Consider the following 24,506-nt stretch of genomic DNA (forward strand, 5'->3'; position numbering starts at 1 on the left):
GTTAACTCTGTTTTTTCCTTCACAGATGCTGCCAGACCTGCTGAGCTTTTCCAGCAACTTTGTTTTTGTTCCTGATGTACAGCATTCGCAGTTCCTTCAGTTTTTATGCGGTGTTGAACAAACCTGAGATAGCTGTTAAATCTTTAATCAACTAGAAAGGATTAATGTGCAAATTCCCAAATTTCTTTCAAGTCATTGCCCCAAAGTAACTAAAGGTTTCATCAGTTCCCTCGGTATACCAGAGGTGACATCTCAGGCCAGACAATTCATTTTAGCTGTGAGGCCTTGTTTAGAATATGGCTGTGTATAAACTAAGAGTCAGACTGGTTTTATTTCCAAAGTAGGAATTTATAAAATGCCACATTAACTGTCTACAAATTGTATGCTTTTTGAACAAAATAGAACGTATCTGCAATTACAAATCTACAAATGCAAATTCACTCCATAGATTTATTTGTGTGTATGCACACATGCACGTGTGTGAGAAAGAAAGGGAGAGAGAAACAGAGAGGAGAGAATGTGTGTGTGCATGCGTGTGTGGTTGCGTGCGTGTGTGTATGAGTGTGACAGTAAGGGCATGGGGATGGGATAAAGGAAAGGAGCAACAGGGCAGAGGTGGCACAGGGGAAAGAGGAGAGGTGGTGGTGGTGGAGAGGAACTGTAGTTGGGGTGACATGGAGCTGCAAAGTGGAAGAGAGGGACTGCAGATTGTGGGAAAGTTCTGAAAGGGGAGAAAGTGGAGTGAGGATCTGTATAAAGACCAAATCATTTTATTTGATTTATGTTTGGACTGTGGACTAAAAGAAAAGAAATGTTACTGGCCTAAACCAAGGGAACTGCAGCTGCTGTTTTAAAAATCATATTTACTGGAGCACACCGTGAGTTTATACAAAATTGCATTTTTCTTGGAATAGGGACAAGCAGCTGATAGAATCTGAACTAAAGGAAAACTGTATGACCACAATGTTCTGACTGGCTCCTGACCAAATGACCATGGTTTATCAGTAGGCCAGTGCAGAAGAAACCAGTTAGGCTGGAAAGAGAAAGCACCAAAGAAGCTGTCTCCTGTATTTCTCCTGAGTGAGTAAAAGCCAGCTGACTTCTAATCACCTTTCTCTGAAAATTCCCAATTGAAGGAGAAATAAAATGCCTTTAAAGATAGTGAATGGATGAATTTTCAACCAGTGAATGAAATAGAGCATCAGTATGCGAACAAACTTATATCATAGCAAAGATCTAAAAAGGAATTGAAAGGAAAAGAAAGAAAGCAACTGTGGTTCACACAGGTGTGATCATACTGTTTCTCTGATCTTTTTATTTTTTCCACCCTTAATATCATGTTCTATCTGCCATTTGTGTCTGTCTGCTTATGAAGGGGAGAATTTACAAAGGGATAGAGTTGTAAAGTTATAATTCAACAATTCATACATCCTAATTGCCATTTGTTAAAGACAATTTGTTTATACTAATCAGTTATTTTCTTGTTATGTACAGAGACTTGGCAAGTGTTTTAACCCATAGTCTGTAAGTCAAATAAATTGAGGACTTTTGATAGTTTGACTTATTTTTTTCCATATTTGTGATAACTCAAAGAATAGCATGGCTTGATTTCTAACACACTTCCCCCGGCGAGTCATGACAAAAAAAGATATGATTGTAATTAACACTGTGTCAATTGCATAATTTAATAGTGAATAGTTTTACTTCATCAATATTTGCATTTATGTTTAATAACATCTTACACTGTTAATTACTTGAGCTGCAGCAATTGTGTTAGAAACAAACATGCAAGAGTTTAGCTGTGATCTCACTAATCTATGGAATCTATGGAAAACACGGTTAGGGTGATGATGCCTTGTATATAGAAGCTTTAGCAATGTCTTCAAAAATATTACTAATTTATGCCTGTTTTGGTGTCTAAGAAATTATGGCTTTCCTTGTGTTTGTGACTTTAATTTTAGTAGAACAGTAATAATGGCAAAATTTATAAATTCTCTTTATTCTGCTTCTGCTTCAACACAAACACAGAGGAGTCATTTTTACTCAGATTGCATCATCTAATGAAGGAGTTATTGTGACTAGGAAAGAAGTTCCTAAAAATCAAAAAAGTAGCCCCTGAAAATCAAAAAGTAAATCTTGAGAGGGGCCCTTGAAAATAAAAACGAAACATATTTTGAGCCCTGCTAGGCAGTGTGTCAAAGCAACAATGAATCAGTCCACCTACCCCATGGAGAGCTACAAGACATGTATTCTGTATTTGTGTGTATAAGTTTAATTATTTCTTACTTTTGGGAACCATAAGACAACACTATCATTGAATGACCAGCTTGATCAAAAAATTAGATGTCTTCTTGTCAGAGCCCCTCACATGACCATCTAGATTAACTTTTTAGTGATGTTAACTTCTGTACGCTGTATTGGACTTTATGTAAACTGTCAAGATTAAATTCACACTTTAAACCAAAATATTTGGGTGTTACTATCACGCAGACGGCAGAAGTGGGTCATAAAGTTGAGGAATCACTGAAACTTCAGAGCTAATGTGAGTGAATTTTCCAATTGTATATCAATTGCTAAGTATTCTCAGTTATCATCAGATGCCTCTTCCTTTTGCTTGATGCAATGCAAGCTGCATTCTCCTGACGACAATTCCTGGTAAATACATGTGTACTAAATGAAATTAGTTAAAAGAACATTGAACAGTAAAAAGCTTAAAGGAAGACACTGCTAGATTGATTCTTTTGGCGTTGATTTTTTGATGCTTGCCCTTTGGGTACAGCTTTCTGCTAAGAGTATTAGATCAGTAAATCTGTCTTTTGAAAACTAATTATACATAACTCCTTTGAAAATCAACACTTTCAGTGATGAGCTCTTAGTAAGCTTTGTTAGAACGTCTCTTCCCCTATATCAACATGTTTAAATGTTTTTTTTTTCAATTTAGAACACTAAAAAATAACTAGATTCTGTCGTAGCCTGAGACTGGAAATATATATTATGTTAATTGTTCAGGAAAGATCGACTGCTACAAGTAACTGCAGCTATCTGTGTCACACAAAGTGCATCCATTAGGCACTACTGTTTGAGGAACTTTGCAGAAGAGGTTCAAATGAGAATACCTGTATTTTGCCAAGGACTCCTGTGCTATCCATTCTGCTTGCCACATTAACACTATTACCCCAGATATCATACTGTGGTTTCTGAGCTCCAATCACTCCAGCAATAACAGGGCCATGGTTAATACCTGCCAGAAAATTAAACAATTACTTTACATGTAATGTTATGAAAGACAGTTTCTCTATAACTCTTATCTTTGCCACTAATGTACAACTACAGGTAAGTGCACAACAAAAAGTTTTGCCCCAAATCTCTCATTCTCCAGACTGTCAGAGACCATAAGGAGCATGTTGATATCTCCACATACTGAACTCTGTAGGAACGGCTTGGCAAGTTTCAACTTTTGATGGGCAATTTGCCTGCCCCCCAAGATACTACACAAGAGGCATTGTATATCATGAGTAGAGTTGGAGATTTGAAACAATTGCAATTTACCTGAATGCAGACAATTCCAATTTACCTGAAAGGTTACCCAGGCAATGTTGGACAGCAAAAAAAAAATCCTGGCTACTTCCAGAGCTGACACCCCAATCACACACAGTAACCACCCAACTACCCCTCTGATGCCCTAATTACACCCATGGCCCTTCAACAACCTCCAAACATCCCGATTAATTACTGACAATATCTCATCGACCATGTGATTTACCAGATATACATGTAAACCCAACTAATACAGCACCTTCCAGCCACTTCACCCATGTACTTACTGATGGTGGTGTTGGGGGGGTTCGGGTCCAGTGGGAGTCGGGGGTGTGGTTTTCCAGAGGAGTGTGTCGTGTCCTGAGGCAGACGAAGTCAGTTCTTGGTTTAGGGATGTCAGATCTCTGGGGGAGCATTGAGTCCTGGGCAGAAGGTGTTGGGTCGCAGGGTGGGAGTGTGGGGTTGTTGGAGTGTTGGGGCAGGGAACTGTCAGCTCCCTGGTGGATGTCAATTCCCAGTGCAGGAGCAGGAATGTTGGGTCCCTGGGTTGGTTTTGGCTCATGGGCTCCAAGGTGAGATATTTAGGGTCCAGAGGTGTAAGTGGTCTGGGGTTGCTGTAGTAAGAGGTGTGTGAGTTAATTATGGGGTCAGCTGAATATTCAGGAGACAGATTATGTATTTTACTTAATGTCATTATAACCATTCAAAGTCTTCAATTTTTATGGAGATCTTTGGAGGGTTCCAGGTGCAGAGGAATTGCCCAGAGCAACATTCAACTTTCTGGCTATTCCTTTGGAGCTTGCTACAATGGAGATTCCGCAGGGTCCTCATGCACAACTCCCACCCACACTGGAATAATGACTATTCCGCCACCAGAAAATCTTCCCCAATATTTTGTTTATCTGTATATCAACAGTATACTTGAGGCTTACTTCTAATAAAAACTTTGTTCTGTACCAATTAAAACTAGGTATCAGAAGCACTGGCACTACAACTGGAGTCAGTGCTTATCTACAAATCCAGAATGAAGAATTCCTTCAATGTTCATAAACATTTATTTATTTGTTTTTAAAATACAACTTTATTTGTCTATCAGCAAGGAATACGGGAACTGGAGTGTCACTTGATGCCATTTTTGCTTTACTAAATACGTTAGACATCATATTAGGTACTACAGATAGTCATGTTCTGTTGATTCAGATATCTTGAAGTTTGTTAAGACCACATTTTTATTATTTATTTACGAGTGAACAATATCACTGACTTACACACATAACGTAGTGTTGTGCTTACTGTCTTTATGTTTCATACACAACACGGACTCTATTACACAGAGTGTGTGACTGAAGGCAAGGCAGGTACCTTTATGCTAGAACATCACACATCATGATGTCATGTAGCTAAAGGTACAGGTCTATCTGGCCTGTAATCTATATAATAGTGCAACATCGCCAATTCTGCATCATTGTAAGAAAGTAGTGGCCTCAAGTTTATGCAGCTTAATTCCCTTAATGCAGGTTAAATGCAGCTTAAAAGCATCAAAGAAGTACTTAGTACACACAGATCATGAGAGCAGGAAATGTAAACATACATACCAATACGCAACTTAAAGTCATTGAAAGAATGCTTGTTGATCACATCAAGTTTTATCATGAGTGCGAATGCAAATTCCAACATGGTTCCAATGTGTGTGTACTGTCTATCTGCTTCCTGCAAATCAAGGGGAATTTAGATATTAGAAACTTAGATGGATATTAAAAAGTAATAACTCAATTCCTAGTTTACAAATGAAAGGTGGATTCAAAAGTATTTAGAAATTGTTTGTAGAACTCAGTAAAAAGAAAATCTGTGGATGTAAATTACAAACGCTCAAAATTCTATTAAACCATGTACAGAACATATGGGTCAATACTCATGCTAATGACTAAGTGCTGTACAGTCCTCATGATGAACTAGATGGAGTGGTAATATATAAATTGTTTATCAAAGTTCAGCGATCTACATAAATTTCAAACCTGAATTTAAATATTTTAAATGCTACTTTGTTTAAAATAATTTGCATTATTTGCCACTTGAGATTAAGAATTTTTAAAAATATATGATCAGTTAAATATTAAGAAATTATTATATTTTTATATTGTTGGTGCACTGATGCTGTGGCTAACCGTCTGCAGCTCAAAATTATACAATGATCCCGATTTTTGTTTTGCCTGTTAAATCTTGTACGATGTGTGTGCTGTTTTTCTGCCTCTTGTATCAATTTATGAGCTTTCCTGAAAATGTTGTCAATCATAAAATTACCAGTTTATTGCACAAATTAGAAGTGCGCTAATGCATATTAATTTGCATTATTTTGCCTACTTGTTCTTTTTGGCCTAATAAAATTACTCTGATAGATTTAGTTAGAAATCATTTAATTGCGAGATTAATATCTGCCAGTGTTTAGTGATCAGAATTTTTTAGGAAGAAGGAGAAGATACTAACTTTTTTATTACTTGTCCAAGTGATGAGGGCAGTTGATAATGAAGTCAGCATTAACTGCCCAAAGGGCTGTTCTGAATCAACCAAATAGCAGTGGGGCTAACCAGATCAGGTAGGATAGAAGATAGAAGGACATTAGCGAACCAGAGGGGTTTCTATAACAATCAGCAGTGGTTACTTGGTCACCATTAGGCTAGCTTTTTATTTCAGATTTTTATTGAATTCAAAATTCACTGTCTGGTATGGTGGGATTTGAACCCTTACTCCCAGAACATTAGCCTGGATCTCTGGATTACTGGTCCTGTGATATTACCATGTCACTACTACTACCTTGTCCTTTACAACATTACATGAAATCACAAATCTACTGGTATGATTTTTGATGAAGGAAATCAAAATGCAAAAAGTAGCTTTCATTTATTAACACAATTGTTAAAAAAAAACGTTAGCTTATGTTCAAATATCTTCAGTTTTGGAACTAACTTAGATTTTGTTTAGGCTTAAAATTCACCACTGGGATCCTTGTAACCCTGCAATCCTTGGTCTATCAATACCCAGTACAATTGACATAAACATGGATGCCATCTGCTACTTTTTTAATGATTCTGATCAGAGGCCCATGACATGGCTTCTGTCTCAAATCCTGCAACATTAAAAGCGTGCATGGCAACAACAGGTCACCTGACTCCAGGCAGGAGAATGTGATGAGAATTGCATGAAGGGAGGAATAATAAACCATCCACTTATACAAACAGATTAAGCTTATCTTGGAAAGTAACTAGTTCTTGTGAGGAAAAAGGTTACTAAAAGAGTACCAATTTGAAATAGATTGGAAGCAATGAACGGTGCAGTTCAATGATGGAGAGAGAGGGACAGATGTGTTAACTTGAATAGGGACGGAGAATACATGCCTGGCTGACAAGGAAGGAGTGAGTACTACACTGAAATGAGGTGAGGGGCAGTGCCAGGTTAAACCAAAGGCAGCAAGACAATAACATGAACTTGAATTGTTTGAAGAAGAAACAATTAATCAGATTTTCCTTGCATCATTCCAAAAAGTGCGCATCGCTGGACTTCTCCCTGGTTCCCTGACTTTGCTACAAAAGAGACTGAATTTCCTGAGTCATGCCTAATCAATAATTTTAGTAGAAATGTAGAAACTAGGAGCAAGAGTAGGCCATTTGAGCTTGCTCCCTCATTCAATATGATTATGACTGTTTCTCCATCTCAATGCTATATTCCCACATTCTCTTCATAACATTTGGATTTCTTTAAAATCTTTAAAAAACTATCTGTTTCTTGAATATATTCAGTAACTTAGTCTTCATAGCCTTCTGTCATAGAGAGTTTCAAAGGTTTACTACTCTTTGAGCGAAGAGGCGTTTTCTCATCTCACACCTAAATGGCCTACCCTGGTTCCAGCCAGACAAAACATCTTCCTTGCATCCAGTCTGTCCAGCTCTGTTAGAATTTTATGTTTCAGTTAGATCCCCTCTTGTTCATTTAAACTCTAATGAATACAGGCCCAGTTGAATCAATCTCTGCTCATAGGACAGTCCTGTCATCCCTGGTATCTGCTTAGTGAACTTCCATTGAACTTCTTGTTTGGCAAATGTATTTTTTCTTAGACAGGGAGATCAAAACTGCATGCAGTGCACCAATTATCTGACTGCAAGGGATTAACATTTGATTGTGCTAATCTTTTTCTGCTCACATATTTATTGAAACATTTACAGTAAATTTCTATATTCTCTGTAATTCACCATCCATACTCTGTTTTCTTGATCAAACTTGTTGTCCTCTTTTGCTGAATTTTAAAATGCTACCAATTCTTGCTCTTTCTGGCAATTTTATAAGTCTTCTCTTTGGATCTAATACTATTATTAATTTATTTTGTAAGTCATGGTTGAGTCACCTTTCCTCTTTTATTTGTCTGCCAGACAGGAATAATTAATTGTAACTGATGCACATATTCTTTAAATGCTAACCACTGCATATTCATCATCAACCGATTCAACAAGGTTACCCACTCCTCAAGTACAGGAATGGGAATATCTTACTCCAATTGTGCAGGGCCTCGGTGATGACAACTGGAGTATTGTATGCAGTTTCAGTCTCCTTTATTGAGGAAAGATGTTCTGGCTATGGAGGAAGTGCAATGAAGGTTTACCAGACTATTTCCTGGGACGGCAGAACTGATGTATGAAAAAAAAACTGGATTGGTCAGGAATGTACTCACTCGAGTTTAGATGAATGAGCGGGGATCTCATTGAAACCCATAAAATTCTAACAGGACCAGAGAGAGTAAAGACAGGAAGAATGTTTCTGATGACCAGAGAGTCCAGAACCAGAGGTCACAGTCTAAGGGCATGGAGTAGGCCATTAGGACCGAAATGAGGAGAAATTTCTTCAACTACAGAAAGGTGAGCCTGTGGAATACTCTGCCATAGGAAATTGTTGAAGCCAAAACATTGAATATTTTCAAGGAGCTAGATACATTTCTTGGGGATAAAGGGATCAAGATGTATGGGATGAAAGCAGGAACAGGGTACGGAGTTAGATGATCAGCCATGATTATATTGAATGTCGGACCAGGCTTAAAAGACTGAATGGTCTATTCCTGCTTCTATTTTCTACATTTCTGTGTTTGCAAAAGGAAGAGAAACCAGCAAAAAAAGAGACAGAATTATCCCAAATACTGGAAAAACATAAGACTCTGAATGTGGAAAAGTTGCTCAAAGCCATGGAGCAGAAATGACGATTGCTGTCCACCACCAGGATCATTATTGATCTTTGAGGCAGTGCTCCAAGTTACCTGGGTTTGGTGGCAATGAAACAGTAAGGCAGAAAAATAGAATAGAATAGAACTCACTCAACCTTAACTTTTATCATTTTAAATGTTGTGGAATTGAGGTGGGAGCAGGTGTTGTGGTTGGAGATGGGGAATTGCATCTCAGGGGGTAGAAAATTAGGCTGTGGTGGGGGAATAGGAACCTCAGAGTGGGAACTCTAAGGGCTGGTCAGGGAAATTGATGGTTTAAAGTTAGGGGTGGGCTACCATGTGCTTTGTGATGGGACAAATTTGAGGAACAAAGGGAGATTGGAGGTCTGGTGGTGGGGTATGAGGCATTAGAGAAAGACAGGACTCATGAGAGCCTTGGAGAGAAGCTCATGAGTGGAGCCATGGCCAATGAGGCAGGCCTGGATCGAGGAAGTAGCAATTAAAGACACTCAACTCCTAGATATGCCTAGTCCTCACCTTGAAAAAGCTACAGGATTTTCAGATGCTCTGAAAACATAGCTGATAGTTAAATTCCAAAAGTAGAATGGCAATGAAGGTCTCAGGTTCATTATGATATTTAAGTACTAACCCATCTACTTCAAGCAGTTTGGTTGACTGCCCACGTCCTGGCCTCAGTTAAATCCAGAAATCTTTTGGCTAGAGATAAGATTGAATTGAGAAACAGATTTCACAGACTTTCACTCCCAGACAACCCAAACTCACTTGTTTTTTTTTCAGGTTTCAATTGCTTCCCCCATTAGTCAACTTTTTTGTAAAGATATTTATTAGCATTTTTTATTTTTATCTAGGTTAGCAATTATGTGTGTTATGCTGTCTCAACTAAACAAGACTATTCATTTTGATGTAATTCACATGGTGGGTAAACAAATGATTTCACTTATATATCAACAGCCACTCTAGAGAAAATAATCTGCATTCATTTTAGTGTCTATGCAGACACATCTTTGAAAAGGAAAATGTCAAGTAGCTTTTATCGATGGAGAGCTCGCTTTGGGGAAGATTATAGCAGATCGCATCACTAGTAATATTGCTGACATACACTAAACAATGAAGAGGGTGAATAGACTCTTTACATTATTTGAATTCTAAAAATCTACAGTAAGTAATTTTAATTGGCTGCTGTCATTAACACATGAACCACTTTCATAGTTATAATTCTAATTAGCAATTCAAATTGATGCTGCAATTACCAAATTAAACTCATCTGCAGATCCTAATAAAGCTCTTGCACTTTGAAGTTGAGGTGCTGAAGCATGTTACTCATTTTTGAAAGTGAGCCTTGGTATATCAATTCCAGCGTAACCATGGCAATATGTTTAATAACCAGACAGACCATTACAGTTTTCTCTCCTTCATGGAAGTTTGTGCTGTAAATTATAAATAGGAGCATAATCGCTAAAGATGTTGTATGTTTCAGTTAAAAAATATTTGGACGGTTTAAAAAATTTTACAAGGCAATCATTTCAGGAGCAAACAAAAATTGCTGGAGAAACTCAACATGTCTGGCAAAATCTGAGATAGAAACAGGATAAATGTTTTGAGTCAACTGATCTTCTTCAGTACATTTCAGGACTGTGATAGAACACCTGTAATAAAACTGAAATCAAAATAGAGTGTATATATGTTGGATTTAACTAAATTAATCTGAATGGATTGCTCTCACGAAGACCAATCTTCCTTCAAATCTGTCTATACTTCCCACTGCCTCGGGAAAGTGAAGCCAATATAATCAAAGACCCTTTCCACCCCGGTTATACTCTCTTACAATCTCTTCCATTGGGCAGAGGAATCAGAAGTTTTCAAAATACATACCAACAGATTTAAGAACAGCTTCTTCTCCGCTGTTACCACATTTATGAACAGACCTCTCATATATTACTGCCGATCCTTCTCTGCAACTGTAAAACTATGTTCTGCATTCTGTTCTATTAACCTGATGTACTTACATAAGGTATGATTTGTCTGGTTAGCAAGCAAAACACTAGTTTTCACTGTAGCTCAGTATATGTCACAATAATAAATCAAATCTCTAAGTTATTACTTGGTCATATAGATATGGGGACAAGAAATCAAGAATGTGATAAACTGACTTGATAAAAATGGACACGAAGTTATACAGTATGAGAAAAGGGTGCTGGTTGGTTGAGCCTGGCATTGAGATGCAGCATGAACAGCTAACTGTCAATCTTAATTCTCAGACCAGGCAGATAGATTCAAGTCAGTGTCCTGCATGCTGACCCTGATGAGTGCAAGACAAGAAATTTTGATATGTTGTCCCCATTTAGCAATGTTTAAGTTCCTTTCTTTCAACAGTATCAGTGCTTTTAGTTAATCCTTTACTCAAAAAGCATGTGTTTCTATCAAGAAGGACAATAGCAACATAGGAACAAGAGTAGGCCATTCAGCCCCTCGAACCTGTTCACCATCCAATGAGATCATAGCTGATTCCATATACCTACCTTTGGCCCATATCACTTTAAACGCTTTGCTTAACAAAAAAATCATCTATCTCAGAGTTAAAATTAAGAACTGATCCTGCATTCATTGCCATTTGTGGAAGGGAGTTTCAAATATCTACCATCCTTTGTATGTAGAAATGCTTCATAACATCGCTCCTGAATGGTCTGGCCCAAATTCTCAGGCTAAGCCCCCTAGTGCTAGATTCCTCAACAAGTAGAAATAATTTATCCTTGTATACTCTGTCTTTTACTGTTAATATCTTGAAGGCTTCATTTGGATCACCACTTAACCATCGGAATTCTGGAGAAAACAGATCTAATTTGTATAATCTGTCCTCATAACTTAACCTCTGAAGTCTACGTGTTATTCTTGCAAAACTACATTATACTCCCTCCAAGGTCAATATATCCTTCCCAAGGTGTGGTGCCCAGATCTGCTCACAGTATTACAAGTGGGGTCTAACCAGGCCTTTGTATAACTGCAGCATAACTTGTGCATACTAGTACTCCAGTCCCCGAGATATAAAGACCAACATTTCATCAGCTTTCTTGATTATTTTCTATACTGGTTTGTGACATTTTAAAGAACTATGCACCTGAACCCACAAGTCTCTTTGGACATCCATGGTATTTAACTTCGTACCATCTAGAATGTATCCTGGTCTATCATTTTTCAGTACAAAATGGATAAGCTTACGCTTGCTTACACTGAATTCCATCTGCCACAGTTTTGTCCATTCATTTAGTCTACTCACTTATTCCCTTTGTAATTTTATGCTATCATCTAAACTGTCAACAATGCAGTCTAACTTTGCATTATCAGCAAGTTTGGATATGTTACCTTCTATGTCATTTATCCAAGTTGTTAATAAATAATGTGAATAATTCAAACCCCAGCACAGATCCTTATTGGACAACACTGGCCACATTCTGCCAATTTGAGCACCTGCCCATCATCCCTACTTTTTGTTGCTGGCCACTCGAAAAAATCCCCAGCAATATCAGTAATTTGCCCTCAATTCCCAGTCCCTTTCCAGAGACTCCATGCTTCAAAGAGCAGGGCCCCCAGCACCAACAGTTGCCCTGCAGGTCCAAGCTACTGTTGGAAGGGTTAATATTTTGATTAGTGGGACCTGTCTGGTTTGTGCCAGCCAGGGGAAATTAATTCTTCTACCTCCCTGCAAGGGCTTCTTATCATTGTAACCACAGCAATGGCTACCTTTATCTGTAGTGCCACAGAGGCTGCTGTGTTGACTCATCTCTGATACGGCTGGCAGGCTTGATGGCGGACTTTTAATTGTCTACTGTCAAGAAGAATGCCCCCTAACTTCCTCAATGATTTGGCTAACTGCTCTTGTGGGCTCAGGACTCCCATTTAGTATTATGTCAGGGCTTAATTCATGTTGGCAAAATCATGGCCATAGACTTTACAATTAAAGCCATTCACACAAAAGAATCATAGAATCCCCACAGTGAGGAAAGAGGCCATTCGGCCCAATGAGTCTGCAGCAACCCTCTGAAAATCTTCCATCCAGACCCAGTCCCCAACCTTATCTGCATAATAAAGCATCAACCATGGCTAATCCATCTAGTTCGCAAATCCCTGGTCATTATGGGGTAATTTAGCATGGCCAATCCACCTAAACTGCACATCTTTGGACTACGGGAGGAAACCACAGCACCTGATGGAAACCCACACAGACACAGAGAGAACGTGCAAACCCTATACAGACAGTCACCTAAGGCTGGAATTGAACCTGGTTCCTGACACTGTGAGGCAACAGTGCTAATCAAAAGCCACCATGTCACCCTTAATTATAGAAATCTGAAACTCTTTCCAGAAAACAGCTGTAGAAACTAGACAAATTAGTTTTCATGACTAAAAGAGAGTTTTGTTATGTTAAGTTTTCATAAGATATAGAACAATGGCAGGATAATAAATTTGAGGTACAGTTCAAGTCTAATTAACAATGCTTGGGTCAATAGGTTGAATGACCTTTTCCTTTTCCCAATCAATCTTTGATCCAAATTGTACAGTGAGTATGTATCACCCCCTGTACGGATAAATGTGAAATTATTCCTATAATTATTCATTTTTCCTTCAAAAAGTAGGGAGCAGCAAAACTAGAGAAAGTACAGTTAGTAGCAGTGACCACATATTTGTATGGTGTCTGCTTGTACCACAGGAAATGTGACTCCTAGATGTGTTATATGTTTCCATTGGCAATTGTCTTACTCTCCATGATGTTGCTACTCATACCGATTTCACGCCATCTCCTTTGCGAAAGTTTGTTTCTAAAATTATAGTATGCCTTTGTAAATTTAGAATTGGTTACTGACTGGTAGTGAAAATGTGCCATTGAAAATTAATTTTATGGAAAGAGAACAGGATATATCTTACCTGGCTGAACTCTTGAACTGTGGCAGCACTTAACCCTGTTGCTGCCATATACGTGCTCCCAATAGTTTTGATCTTTTCTACTCCGCTGAATTTAGGTTTGGACAATAGCTGTCAGAAAATAAAAATATCATTTATGTGGGCTTTTAAACGAAAATCAGGTAATTACATTTCAAATAACAGTGATGTGTATGCATGTGTATATTATATGTAAGGGTGAACGTGCTATGATTGTTTTAACATAATATGAAAGCAACAGATTTTTTCAAAGTTGTCATAAATGAGCTACAAACAATTAAGATTGCGTACATCAAAATATTCAATTGAATTCTAGACCAATATATTCCAAAAATGCAGAAATAAGCAATGATGCAATTGATTGTTTAGAAAAATATAACAATATTCAACTGATATTTCAAGTCAAAGCAGGAATGTACTGAATTAGGGTGAACAAGGGCCGTCCTTCAAGGTATTCTGAAAGTCAACCTGTGGAGTGATTGAATCTCCATCGTGGTTTGGGAAAAGCAAATTGAATATTGCCCAATGTACAATCCAAAGCATTTGAATATTAATGCATATCTTAACTAGCAGAAATAAAATCCATATGGAAAAGCAAAACTGATTGTCAACAACAGTGTGTGATGGATGTCTCATACACAAAATTGCAGAGTATCAAATGGTCAAAAGCATGTCTTTGGCCCATTAAGTCCACTCCTACTCCCTGCAAGAGCTATTTAGTCCCACTCCTCTGCTGTTCGCTATAGCATTTCTTTTCCTTCTTTGTGCTTTTCCAATTCCCTTTTGAAAGCCATGATTGAATTACCCTTCACTGAACTCAGCAGTGCATTTCAGATCCTAACTACTTATTGTGTAGAAAGAATTTTTCTTCTGCTACCTTTGATTCTTCAATCACCTTAAATTAAACACATCCGGTTCTCAATCTTTCTACAGGTTGTATAATATTGCTCAGTCTAAACTCAGTCTCATGTCTTTGAACTCTTCCTACAAATCTTCTCTCAATCTTCTCTTCTTAATACAGAACAGCCCCAGCCTCTCCAAACTCTCTATCTGACCTAGTCGCTCGATCCTGAAACCATTTTTGCAAATCTTTTCTGCATTTTCTGCAAAGTCTTTGAATCGTTAAAGTATTGGTGGCCAGAATTAGATACAAAGTTGAAGTGTTTACTGCAATAGAAATGAGATATAAGAGCAGAGAAATTTTACTGCTGTTCTACAGGAGTGAGATCACATCTGGAATACTCTGTATAACTTTTGTTTCCTTGTTTGCAAAGAATACAATTATAATAAAAGTAGTTCGCAGAATGTTCACCAACAGTTAATTGCAAAGCTTTGTTTAAATGTTAAACCAGGTAGGTTGATCCTGATTGGTCATTACATTGCCCTGAGAAATAAACTTGAGAATGATTACTGTCTATTTTGTTCAGTTGAAACAGGTACGGTGTTTGTACGTGTTCTTTCTAACTTTGCAGTTCTTTGTATACGTTCTTTCTGTCAGTTATCATCAAATTGGTGCATTCTCCACTTCTTACTGAAACATGTAAGATCCTGAGGAGACTTGACAGAATGGATTCTGAAAGGATGCTTCCCATGTTGGAGAGACCAGGACTAAGGCCCACAGTGTTAGAACAATAAGTCTCACTCTTAAGATGGAAATAAGGAATTTATTTTCTTTCATAGGTTCATTAGTCAATGGCATTCCGTTCTCCACAAAACAGCAAAGGCCATTGAATTTTCAAGGCAGCATTATATTTTTGATGGATAAGGCAGTCAAGGGTTATAGGGATCAATCAGGAAACTGGAGTTGAGGCCAGAACCAGATCAGTCATGATCTTACTGAATTGAAGAGTAGGCTCCAAGTATCGAATGGTTTTCTCCTTCTCACTATGTTCTAATATAGTCTTTAATTGATATTACCTTTCCCTTTTCTTCCTACCAAAATGTATCACTTCTCACTGCTCCGAACTGAATTTAATCTGTTATACGAGCATCGGATCCTCTGTAGAATATTCTATTGCTACTCAGTGACAGCAAGGATCCTGGTACTAGACGGAACGGATCCTCTGTAGAATAGTCTATTGCTACTCAGTGACAGCAAGGATCCTGGTACTAGACGGCAATGATCTTTTGGCCACTGAAACACTTGTCTGTTCCCCTCAAGATAGAAAACCCCATTGCTTTTCCAATCTTCTCCACAAACTCTTCAACAGCTGCGCCTTGAACGTGGCTTGGCTACACTGCCCAGAGGACATCACTGTAATGAGCTTTCTGAACTGAATACCAATTAGAGAATAAGATGCACCCAGGGGACTCCTGCAATACTTTCTTGCTCTTCCTTGACTTTCTGGCCATTATCCATTCCCTCTCCAATGGCACAGCCTTAAAGTGTTGGGCGATCAATTACTCTAAAATGCTATGCACACAGTTCAGCCTCAACACTTGAGTGTTTTCAGCTGTTGCTCAAAGAACCAAAACTGGTAGCTCAAGTTCCTCCAGCTGACAATGTCCAAAATACTAAAAACATCCTGGAGTTCACATCATAGGATCTGTATTCCACAGTGTCCTGTCTCACTTTTATTTATTAAATTATGGAGGTCAGCAAGCACAGTGGTAATGGGCTAGCAGCAATTGGTGTAGATTAAGATACAGCTGCAATTTTGGATAAGTTGATGTTTATGGATGATGGGAGGTTGACCAAGAAAACACTGGAATTGTTAAGTTTGGAGGCATCAAAGGCATAGATTCATGATTGGCTAAGCTTAAGTAGGGAAAGAAATGGTGATTTTGCAAAAGACTTTTGTGATGGAGAGGAAGTAGTGTTAGAAGCAGTTGGAATGAGAAAGAAGACTGTGATTGTGAAAGTCAGCTTAAACCTGAAATAGCAGCAGGAAATCTGGATGGAATCAGCGACAAGTGTACAGAATGTGGCAGATTTAAAAGTGGTGCTGTTGCTCTTTGCAATATTTAGCTGAAGAAAATTGTGACACTTTCATGTCTAGATGTTGTGAAGATTGTTTGACAACACATACAATGGAAAGAGTGAGTGAAAAGCAGATCTTCAAAGTGACAGCACATGTTCAAATGATGCCACTGAGGAGCAGCATGTAAACAACGAATAGGTGGGCTCCAAGGATTGAAATCCCAGTGTGAAGTAGTGGGGAGAAAAATCATTATTCATGACATTCTGGAAATAATTGGATCAGAAAAAGTTCAACCAAGTGAGCACTGTCCCAATTGTTGGATAAAGGAAGAGAATCTTTAGGGAAGCAAAACATTTAAAAAGGAAGTTAAAAATTTTAGAAACATCAAGATGCGGGAGGAAATTGCACTTTGCTCAGTCGTAAAGGATGTCACTGTTTCAGTGCTTTGGTAGTGGTGGAAATATGATTGTGTAGAAACTAACAGTGAACTGTGCAAATGATAAGTATGAATTTCAGAGGCAACATTTTTCTGGACTTCAGAAATCCAAGAGAAAATGAAGTAGCTGTCTGAAGAATTGAAGACTCAAAGGTAAGGTTTTTGAGGAGGGGTGATTGTTTTAACAGAATGTGGGATAGTACTGAGGAGATGGAAGCATTTGTAATATGTGCTAGCATGGGGACCTGCAAAGGAATGTGGTTGATCAGGAAATTAGTGTAGAAAGTTATTCTTCACACTCTCATGATGAACGTTAACTAACATTCTTAACATAATTGTACATGAAGCATGATAGAAAAGGTCTTGTTTCTGCAGTCTTACAAACACAGGCTCTGATTTAATATGATCTGACATCACTGCAATATAGTTTCTTCTCTTCATGCTCAGTAGGTAATCATGGAATAAAGATATAGCTGACCCTTTACGCTATGCTTAGTGTCAATCAGGAAGAGGGAACAGAAGTTGGGACTCATAAACAAGATAAGCTTGAATGCGACATGAGGGGATACAAGTGACAAACTAGGTGTGGTGGATAGGAAAGAAGTCTTTCGACATCTTATCACACTGCCCACCACCATAACTCCTCTTCCTCAATCCACCACATTTACCTACAGCTGGTAGGAGCAATGATTAAAATTGTCATGAGAGCAGACAGAGACAAATCTCAATCAAGACTGCAGTTGATCTTATTGCCTGCATTTTGTATGAGTTGTCTCTGCCTTTCAATCCAATATGAATGAAATTGTGGATGGTACTGTCAGCCAAAACTTTAAATCTTTAACATTATCATTGATCACATTATCCTCATCCAATGCTTCTCTTCTAACGTCCAGGTGATTGGGACTGTTTTCACAGAATGTGGATGTCACTAGCTATGTTGGCATTTATTGCTCATCTCTAATTACACAGAAGGCAGTTAAGTGTCAACCACATTGCTAGAGTCACATATAGTCCAGACCAGGGGAGGACAGTAGTTTTCTTCCCTAAAGGACATTAGGAAAACAGATAGGCTTTCCAGACAACTGACCTGGTTTCATGATTATTATTGAATTCAAATTCTACCATCTGCCATGGTGCATTTTAAACCCAGTTCCCAGAACATTGCCTGGGTCTCTGAATCAATAGTCAAGCAATGATCCCAATAGACTATTGCTTCCCCACTCGTATTCACTCATTCTTATTTAAAGATTTACACAGCATCTCCACTGATGATTTTACTTCTTGCCCTGCCCACTTGTCCTAACTTTTGCAATTACCTGTAACTTTGTAGTGATTAAAATGAAAATATGAATAGAAGATGACAAAAAATGGTAAGTTGATTAATGCACTTTCTCCATCAAAGATTATCATCAGAATATTAATAATCATTCCTTGCTTTTAGAAAGATCATCATCGTATCTATGGGCTAACAAGTGACTATACTGTTGTACACTTACGTCATCAAAGTCAGCAATAATTTCATTCAGTAATCGTAGACATTCCAAGCCTTCTTTATTTACATCCGACTCTGTATAGAATTCTTTGAAATCTGGGATGGATGCAAACATGACACAGACACATTCGTATGACTGATGGTAAAGATCCTACCAAGAAAATAAGAGATGTAACATTAGAAATGTACGTTTAGAAATTATTTGTTTCCACTGAAAATTTGAATCCTCCATTCAATCCAAATATTTTCCGTATCTAACTACAATCTTGCATTTATTTCTCATGTCATAGTCTGTATAACTGGCTAATCAGGCTCCCTTTCACATTTGATTAAATGTATCTGTGTTTTGTGAAAAAATATTATGAACTGACTGCCTATTTCTTTTAATGATCAGGCTCTTATGTACCTGGGAATATCCTGTAGAGATGTACATGACCGTTTTCAGAGGGAGAGGAAGGGCAAAAGGATGCAAGTGCCTAATTGGGTACATTTCTGATATTGTTTCAGAGATAGTAGGAACTGCAGATGCTGGAGAATCTGAGATAACAAGGTGTAGAGCTGGATGAACACAGCAGGCCAAGCAGCATCAGAGGAGCAGGAAGGCTGACGTTTCGGGCCTAGACCCTTCTCTCTGACGAAGGGGCTAGGCCCAAAACGTCAGCATTCCTGCTCCTCTGATGCTGCTTGGCCTGCTGTGTTCATCCAGCTCTACACCTTGTTATCTCACATTTCTGATATTGTTCCCTTGTCTACAAAAACTCAGGTTGCTTTCCCTCCATTGGAAAGATAGATGGGGTGGGGCAGGTGTTTGCCCTCCATGGTCTTGCCGCTGTGTGTACACCAATGTGTCAGGGTTAAGGACATCATCTTGGGGTTAGAGAAGAACTTGGGAGTTGGAGAGGAGCTGCATTTCCAAGGTACTAATCACCATGTTACAACCTGAGCTATGGGTAAATTGGCACAGGGTAAATAAAGTCAAGGACTAATTGCATGGCTCAAAGATTAGTGAGGGTGGTATCAGTTTCAGTTCATTGGGAATTAGCATCAATACTGGGGTAGAAAGGTGCTGTTCTGGTGGATGGGCTTCACTTGAACCATACTGAGACCAACATACTGGCAAATTGAATAAGAGGTCTGTAGAGAGGGTTTTAAATTGATTAGAGGTGATGGAGAGTATTGGAGAGGGAAAATGTAGGCTTGTAAAGCAAGAGGATATGTCAGCATTACAGGGCAGCTATTTGGATAACAATTCACAGAATACAAGAAGGGACAAAGGATACAAGCATATAAAAACAGTAGCAAATAGAGTCAAAGGAGACAAATGGTTAAAAGGCAAAATTAATGTTTCTTTACTGGAAGTGGATAGTATTTAGAACACGATAAATGAATTAACAGTACAAATACAGGTTAATGGGTATGATCTTATAGCCATTACAAAGATACAGTTACAATAAGATCAAAACTAGGAACTATATGTTCAGGGGTATGTCTTTTTGTAAGGACAAGCAGGAAGTAAAGGCTGGTGGGATAGCAGTGTTGAAGTGGGATGGAATAAGTATAATAGCAAGAATTGATCTTGGATTGGAAAATATAGAATCCATATGGGTGGAGGTCAGAAATAACAAGGGAAGACGACACTGATAGGAATAGTCTATAGGTCCCCAAACGGTAGCTATACAGTGGGTCCTGGAGTAAATCAGGAGATAATAAGGGAATTTAAAATGGCATTACATCAATCATAGGTAAGTTTCATCTTTGCATAGGTTGGGCTAGTCAGTTTGGTGGAGTTATCCATAAGGAAGTATTCATAAAATATATTTTAGGCAGTTTCCTGGGGCATTATGTTCTGGATCCAACTAAAATAGCCCATTTTAGATCTGGTGATGTGTACTGAGGGAGTTTAATAAATGATGTCAGAGTAAAAGATCCTCTAGGAAACAGTAGACTTAACATTTAGAATTTTGTTTGAGAGGGAGGAATTTGGGTTGGATACAACTATGTTAAACTTCAATAAGGCTAAATACGAAGGAATGAGGGCAGAGTTAGCTGAAGTGGACTGAGAAAAGCATGTAATAGCAAAGATGGTTGAGGAATAATTGCAAACGTTTAATAAAATAATTCAGGGCTCACCACAAAGATATAAATCAGTGAGAAGGAAGGATTCCAATGAGGGTATAAATCAACAATGGTTAACCAAGGAAATTGAGGACAATATCATCTTGAAAGCAAACACGAAATAAGGCAAAGATTACTGGTACGACAGAGGATTGGGAAAACGTTTTTAAAAAACGACAACTAAAGAAAAAAGAAAACATAACCTCGAGGGTAAATGTGCAAGTAATGTCAAAATGGACAGCAATAGCTTATTTCAAATGGAAAAAGCAAAAACAGAGAACAATGTTAAACATTAGAGAAGGAGTCCAAAGATGTGCAGGTTAGGTGGATTGGCCACTGTAAATTGTCCACAGTTTCCAGGGATGTGCAGTCTGGGTGGGTTAACCATGGTAAATGCAGGGTTATGAGTATGCGCTGGGTCTGGGTGGAATGCTCTTGAGAGGGTTAGTGCAGACTTGATGGGCCAAATGGTGTTTTTTCCGCACTGTAGGCATTCTATGATGCTATGAACAGAACAAGGTTGGGGAAATATCAACGAGGAACTAAGAAATGGCAGAGAAGTTGAACAAATATTTTTCATCAGTCTTCACAGTTGAAGATACAGTGGCATTCAAAAATTTCTAAATAATCAACGGGCAAAAGTTGGAGAGGAAATAAATACAATAATTATCACTAGATAAGAAGTGCTAGGGAAACTAATGGGACTAAAGACCAATAAATTCTCCTGGACCTGACAGAATGCATCCTAGGATTTTAAAAGAAGTAGCTACAGAAACAGTGGATGCCCTCGTAGTAATCTTTAAAGAATCCTCAGATTCTGGAGAAGACTTCCACATGAATGCCATTCCCAGCATGGGAATCATGGAGGTAGTGCCAGAATTGGTTAGAGAGACTGCAAGTCCTCTCTCTGAGTGCTTGCAAATTCTGTTGTATTCTAGTTTTGTGCTGTACTTTTGTGCACTCAATTTCTTCATGATTTTGGACCTTGCTGAAGAAAAAATAAGATTGATTAAGTCTTCACTGATGCAATGCAGAAAACAGCATCAAACAGAGGACTTTAATAGTCTGCACTGTTTTAGTTCCATTTCATATATTTACTCAATCGTCCAGCCATATTTAATTTTATCTAGTACATAGGCACATACAGAATTTTATGCATTTGGATTAAAGTCTACTTACTTCATTTTTCCAGTTTTGAGCCAAGAAATGTTCAGCCACGTGAGCAGGAAGCACATTTTCCAACAATACTCTGTTGAGGTTTTCCATGGTTTCTATCTCTTCGCATTCTCTTTTGAATTTATTCTTCCACAGGAAATCTAACCTACAGTAATATTCATTCTGTTACAAGAGGACACAAAGGTAAAGAAACAATAGACAACTTAACATCTGACCAAATTATATAAGATATTATTAAGATTCTAAGGCAAATTAAATGCATTTTAAAAACATCGGCTGATACAGCATTGATGGCATAAAATCAATTGCATATGCCACAATGAACTCAAGTCTGAATGGCATTCCAGGATGATGTTTTACAATTAGGAATAAGACAATACAATAGATACCCAAGAAAGAAAGAAAAGGCAAATATATTTTTGAGTTGCTCTTGAAACTCAGGAGATATGAGCAAGGGAGTATGAATTGGGTAAGAAATTCAGAAGGCTGGAGCACAGAGTGAGAAATTAATTACTGTCTGGATTGGACAACACATGCCCAAGAGGTTGGCCAAAGGATCACAAAAATGTACCCGTGCCTCATTAGTATGAAACTACTGAGCTAGGGTTGCCAAACAACTACTCCAATGCAGCGGATCAGCATAAAATGTGCATTAGCTAGCTCAGATGTCCACAGTAGTCTTTAGGTAAATTTTGTGAGGTGGGAAACAAACAGAAGTAGGTAGTATGTGCCAAAATGGAAACATTATTCAGATATGATTAATTTTAGATTGGGGTTGTAAAGCAGGTTCTGATTAGCATATGTACAAGGCTATTCCTTGATCTAATATTTTATCTAATTTTGCATTTTTCAAAACACGACGATGAATTGGGCATGGAATATAATGCTCCAAAATGATAGGTTTGCTTGTGCTTGAAAAATGTGTCATAATTATTTTCATATAGATGCAAACCACTCTTTTAATCTCATATCAAAATATTAATCTTCTACGTCTAGAAGCTAACTCAATACAAAAATCTCCAGGTAATGACATTTAAAAAAAATTACTATATATTGTTCATTTAGATTTCCTAAAATTAATAAAAGAACATTGGAACTAAGATTGATCTTTTAAAGAATTACTTTAACATGTGGTATCTACATTTGAAGATAATTTCATGGTGAGTTTGCAGCGTAAAGATTTTTTGTTAATAGATTAATTACCATGTTGTATGATTTCAATTAACTACAATTATTAGCTGCTAATTACCCTTTAGGATTACACTAAAGACCTCAAAAATGATAGCGTTTACACAAGGTCAAGCCAACCAGTTAAAATCTTTCTCACATCTCTCACTCTTCACTGTAAAGATACGCTGTAGCAAATTGTGCCGTTAGATGACACAAACATAGGCATGACTTTGTATCAAAAATTATACAGTTCTTGAAAAAAACAAACATTGAAAAAAAGAGATAATTGTTGAAATTTACTGCTCTACTTTTGCACCTATCTAGCCATTGGGACAGCAGATCCTCTGGAGAGTTCTAGCCCTTGTTCTAATGCACATCCAATAGTGGCCTGTATTCAGATCCCATAGCCCAAGGCCACTTCCTATCTCTGACTCAGCAATGATCTCAGACTTGGGTGGCTGCATCCACTACACTCCCAGTGGAGCTGAAGTGTAAAAGGGCTGCCAGCCTCTGATTGGTAAGCAGCTCCTGGTGGGACTTTTGCCGTCAGTATCTTTGAACTCGGGGCTAGGCCCACTGCTGATTTGTGAAGAGCCTATCGCATAAAATGTAGTGGGACATCCCAAAAAGTGGCAATATTAGGTTCTCACTAGCTCTCCAGCCTGCAGCCGAGACATCTGGAACCAATGTCTGAGAAGGAGTAAGACATTCAGCTTCTCAAGGTTTTTTTTGCCTTTTAATCAGATATTGTAATTTGTAACTTGATTCAATGCTTCCATATTCCTTAATCAGGCCACCTCCAAAGAACAGAATTGACCCTGAGGATGTTTGAAGTGGATATCAGTTGTATTGAAATTGCAATGCATGAGCTAAACTCAGACAGAATTAACCTAAAGAAAACAAATCACTTGGGGTAAATGCCATCATTTTCACTCCGCTACCTCAAGCTCATGGGGACATTGCTCACTCTAACTCGAATACTGCACATTCTTCTCACCAAGGCTGATAGACTACAACTCTCTTTTTTGCATGCATCATGTCCACTCAATGCCTTTCAGCAACCTCATCCTCCAAATGTGCTCACCATAAGACTTTAAGCTATAGGAGCAGAAATAGGCTATACAGCTCATTGAGTCTGCTCTGCCAATCGATCATGGCTGATATATTTTTCAACCCCATTCTCCTGACTTCTAGCTGAAATCCTTGATCTCCTTACCAATCAAGAACCTATCTATCTCTGTCTTAAATACACTCAATGACTTGCCTCCACAGCCTTCTGCAGCAATGAGTTCCACAGATTAACCACCCTCTAGGCTGAAGAAATTCCTCCTCATCTCAGTTCCAAAAGGTCATCTCTTCACTCTAGTCTCTTCTACTAGTGGAAACATCTTCTCCATGTCTACTCTAGCCAGGCCTCTCAGTATTCTGTAAGTTTCAATTAGATCTTCCTGCATCCTTCTAAACTCCATCGAATACAGACCCAAAGTCCTCAACTGCTCA

General features: G+C 38.2%; 1 protein-coding gene across 1 annotated transcript in view; it reads right to left on the reverse strand.

Annotated features, from left to right (window-relative positions):
- adcy2b (adenylate cyclase 2b (brain)) overlaps positions 1-24,506 on the reverse strand; it is a 94,800-nt gene that overhangs the window by 2,534 nt on the left and 67,760 nt on the right. The window contains exons 9-13 of the mRNA XM_020520457.2: positions 21,840-21,998; positions 18,550-18,696; positions 13,682-13,789; positions 5,133-5,247; positions 3,117-3,241 (exon numbers count right to left, since the gene is read on the reverse strand). Coding sequence (XP_020376046.2) covers positions 3,117-3,241; positions 5,133-5,247; positions 13,682-13,789; positions 18,550-18,696; positions 21,840-21,998 — 654 coding nt within the window. The remainder of the gene's footprint in view (positions 1-3,116; positions 3,242-5,132; positions 5,248-13,681; positions 13,790-18,549; positions 18,697-21,839; positions 21,999-24,506) is intronic.

This window comes from Rhincodon typus, chromosome 2 (assembly GCF_021869965.1).
Source record: "Rhincodon typus isolate 14 chromosome 2, sRhiTyp1.1, whole genome shotgun sequence".
In the NCBI taxonomy this organism is placed as follows: Eukaryota; Metazoa; Chordata; class Chondrichthyes; order Orectolobiformes; family Rhincodontidae; genus Rhincodon; species Rhincodon typus.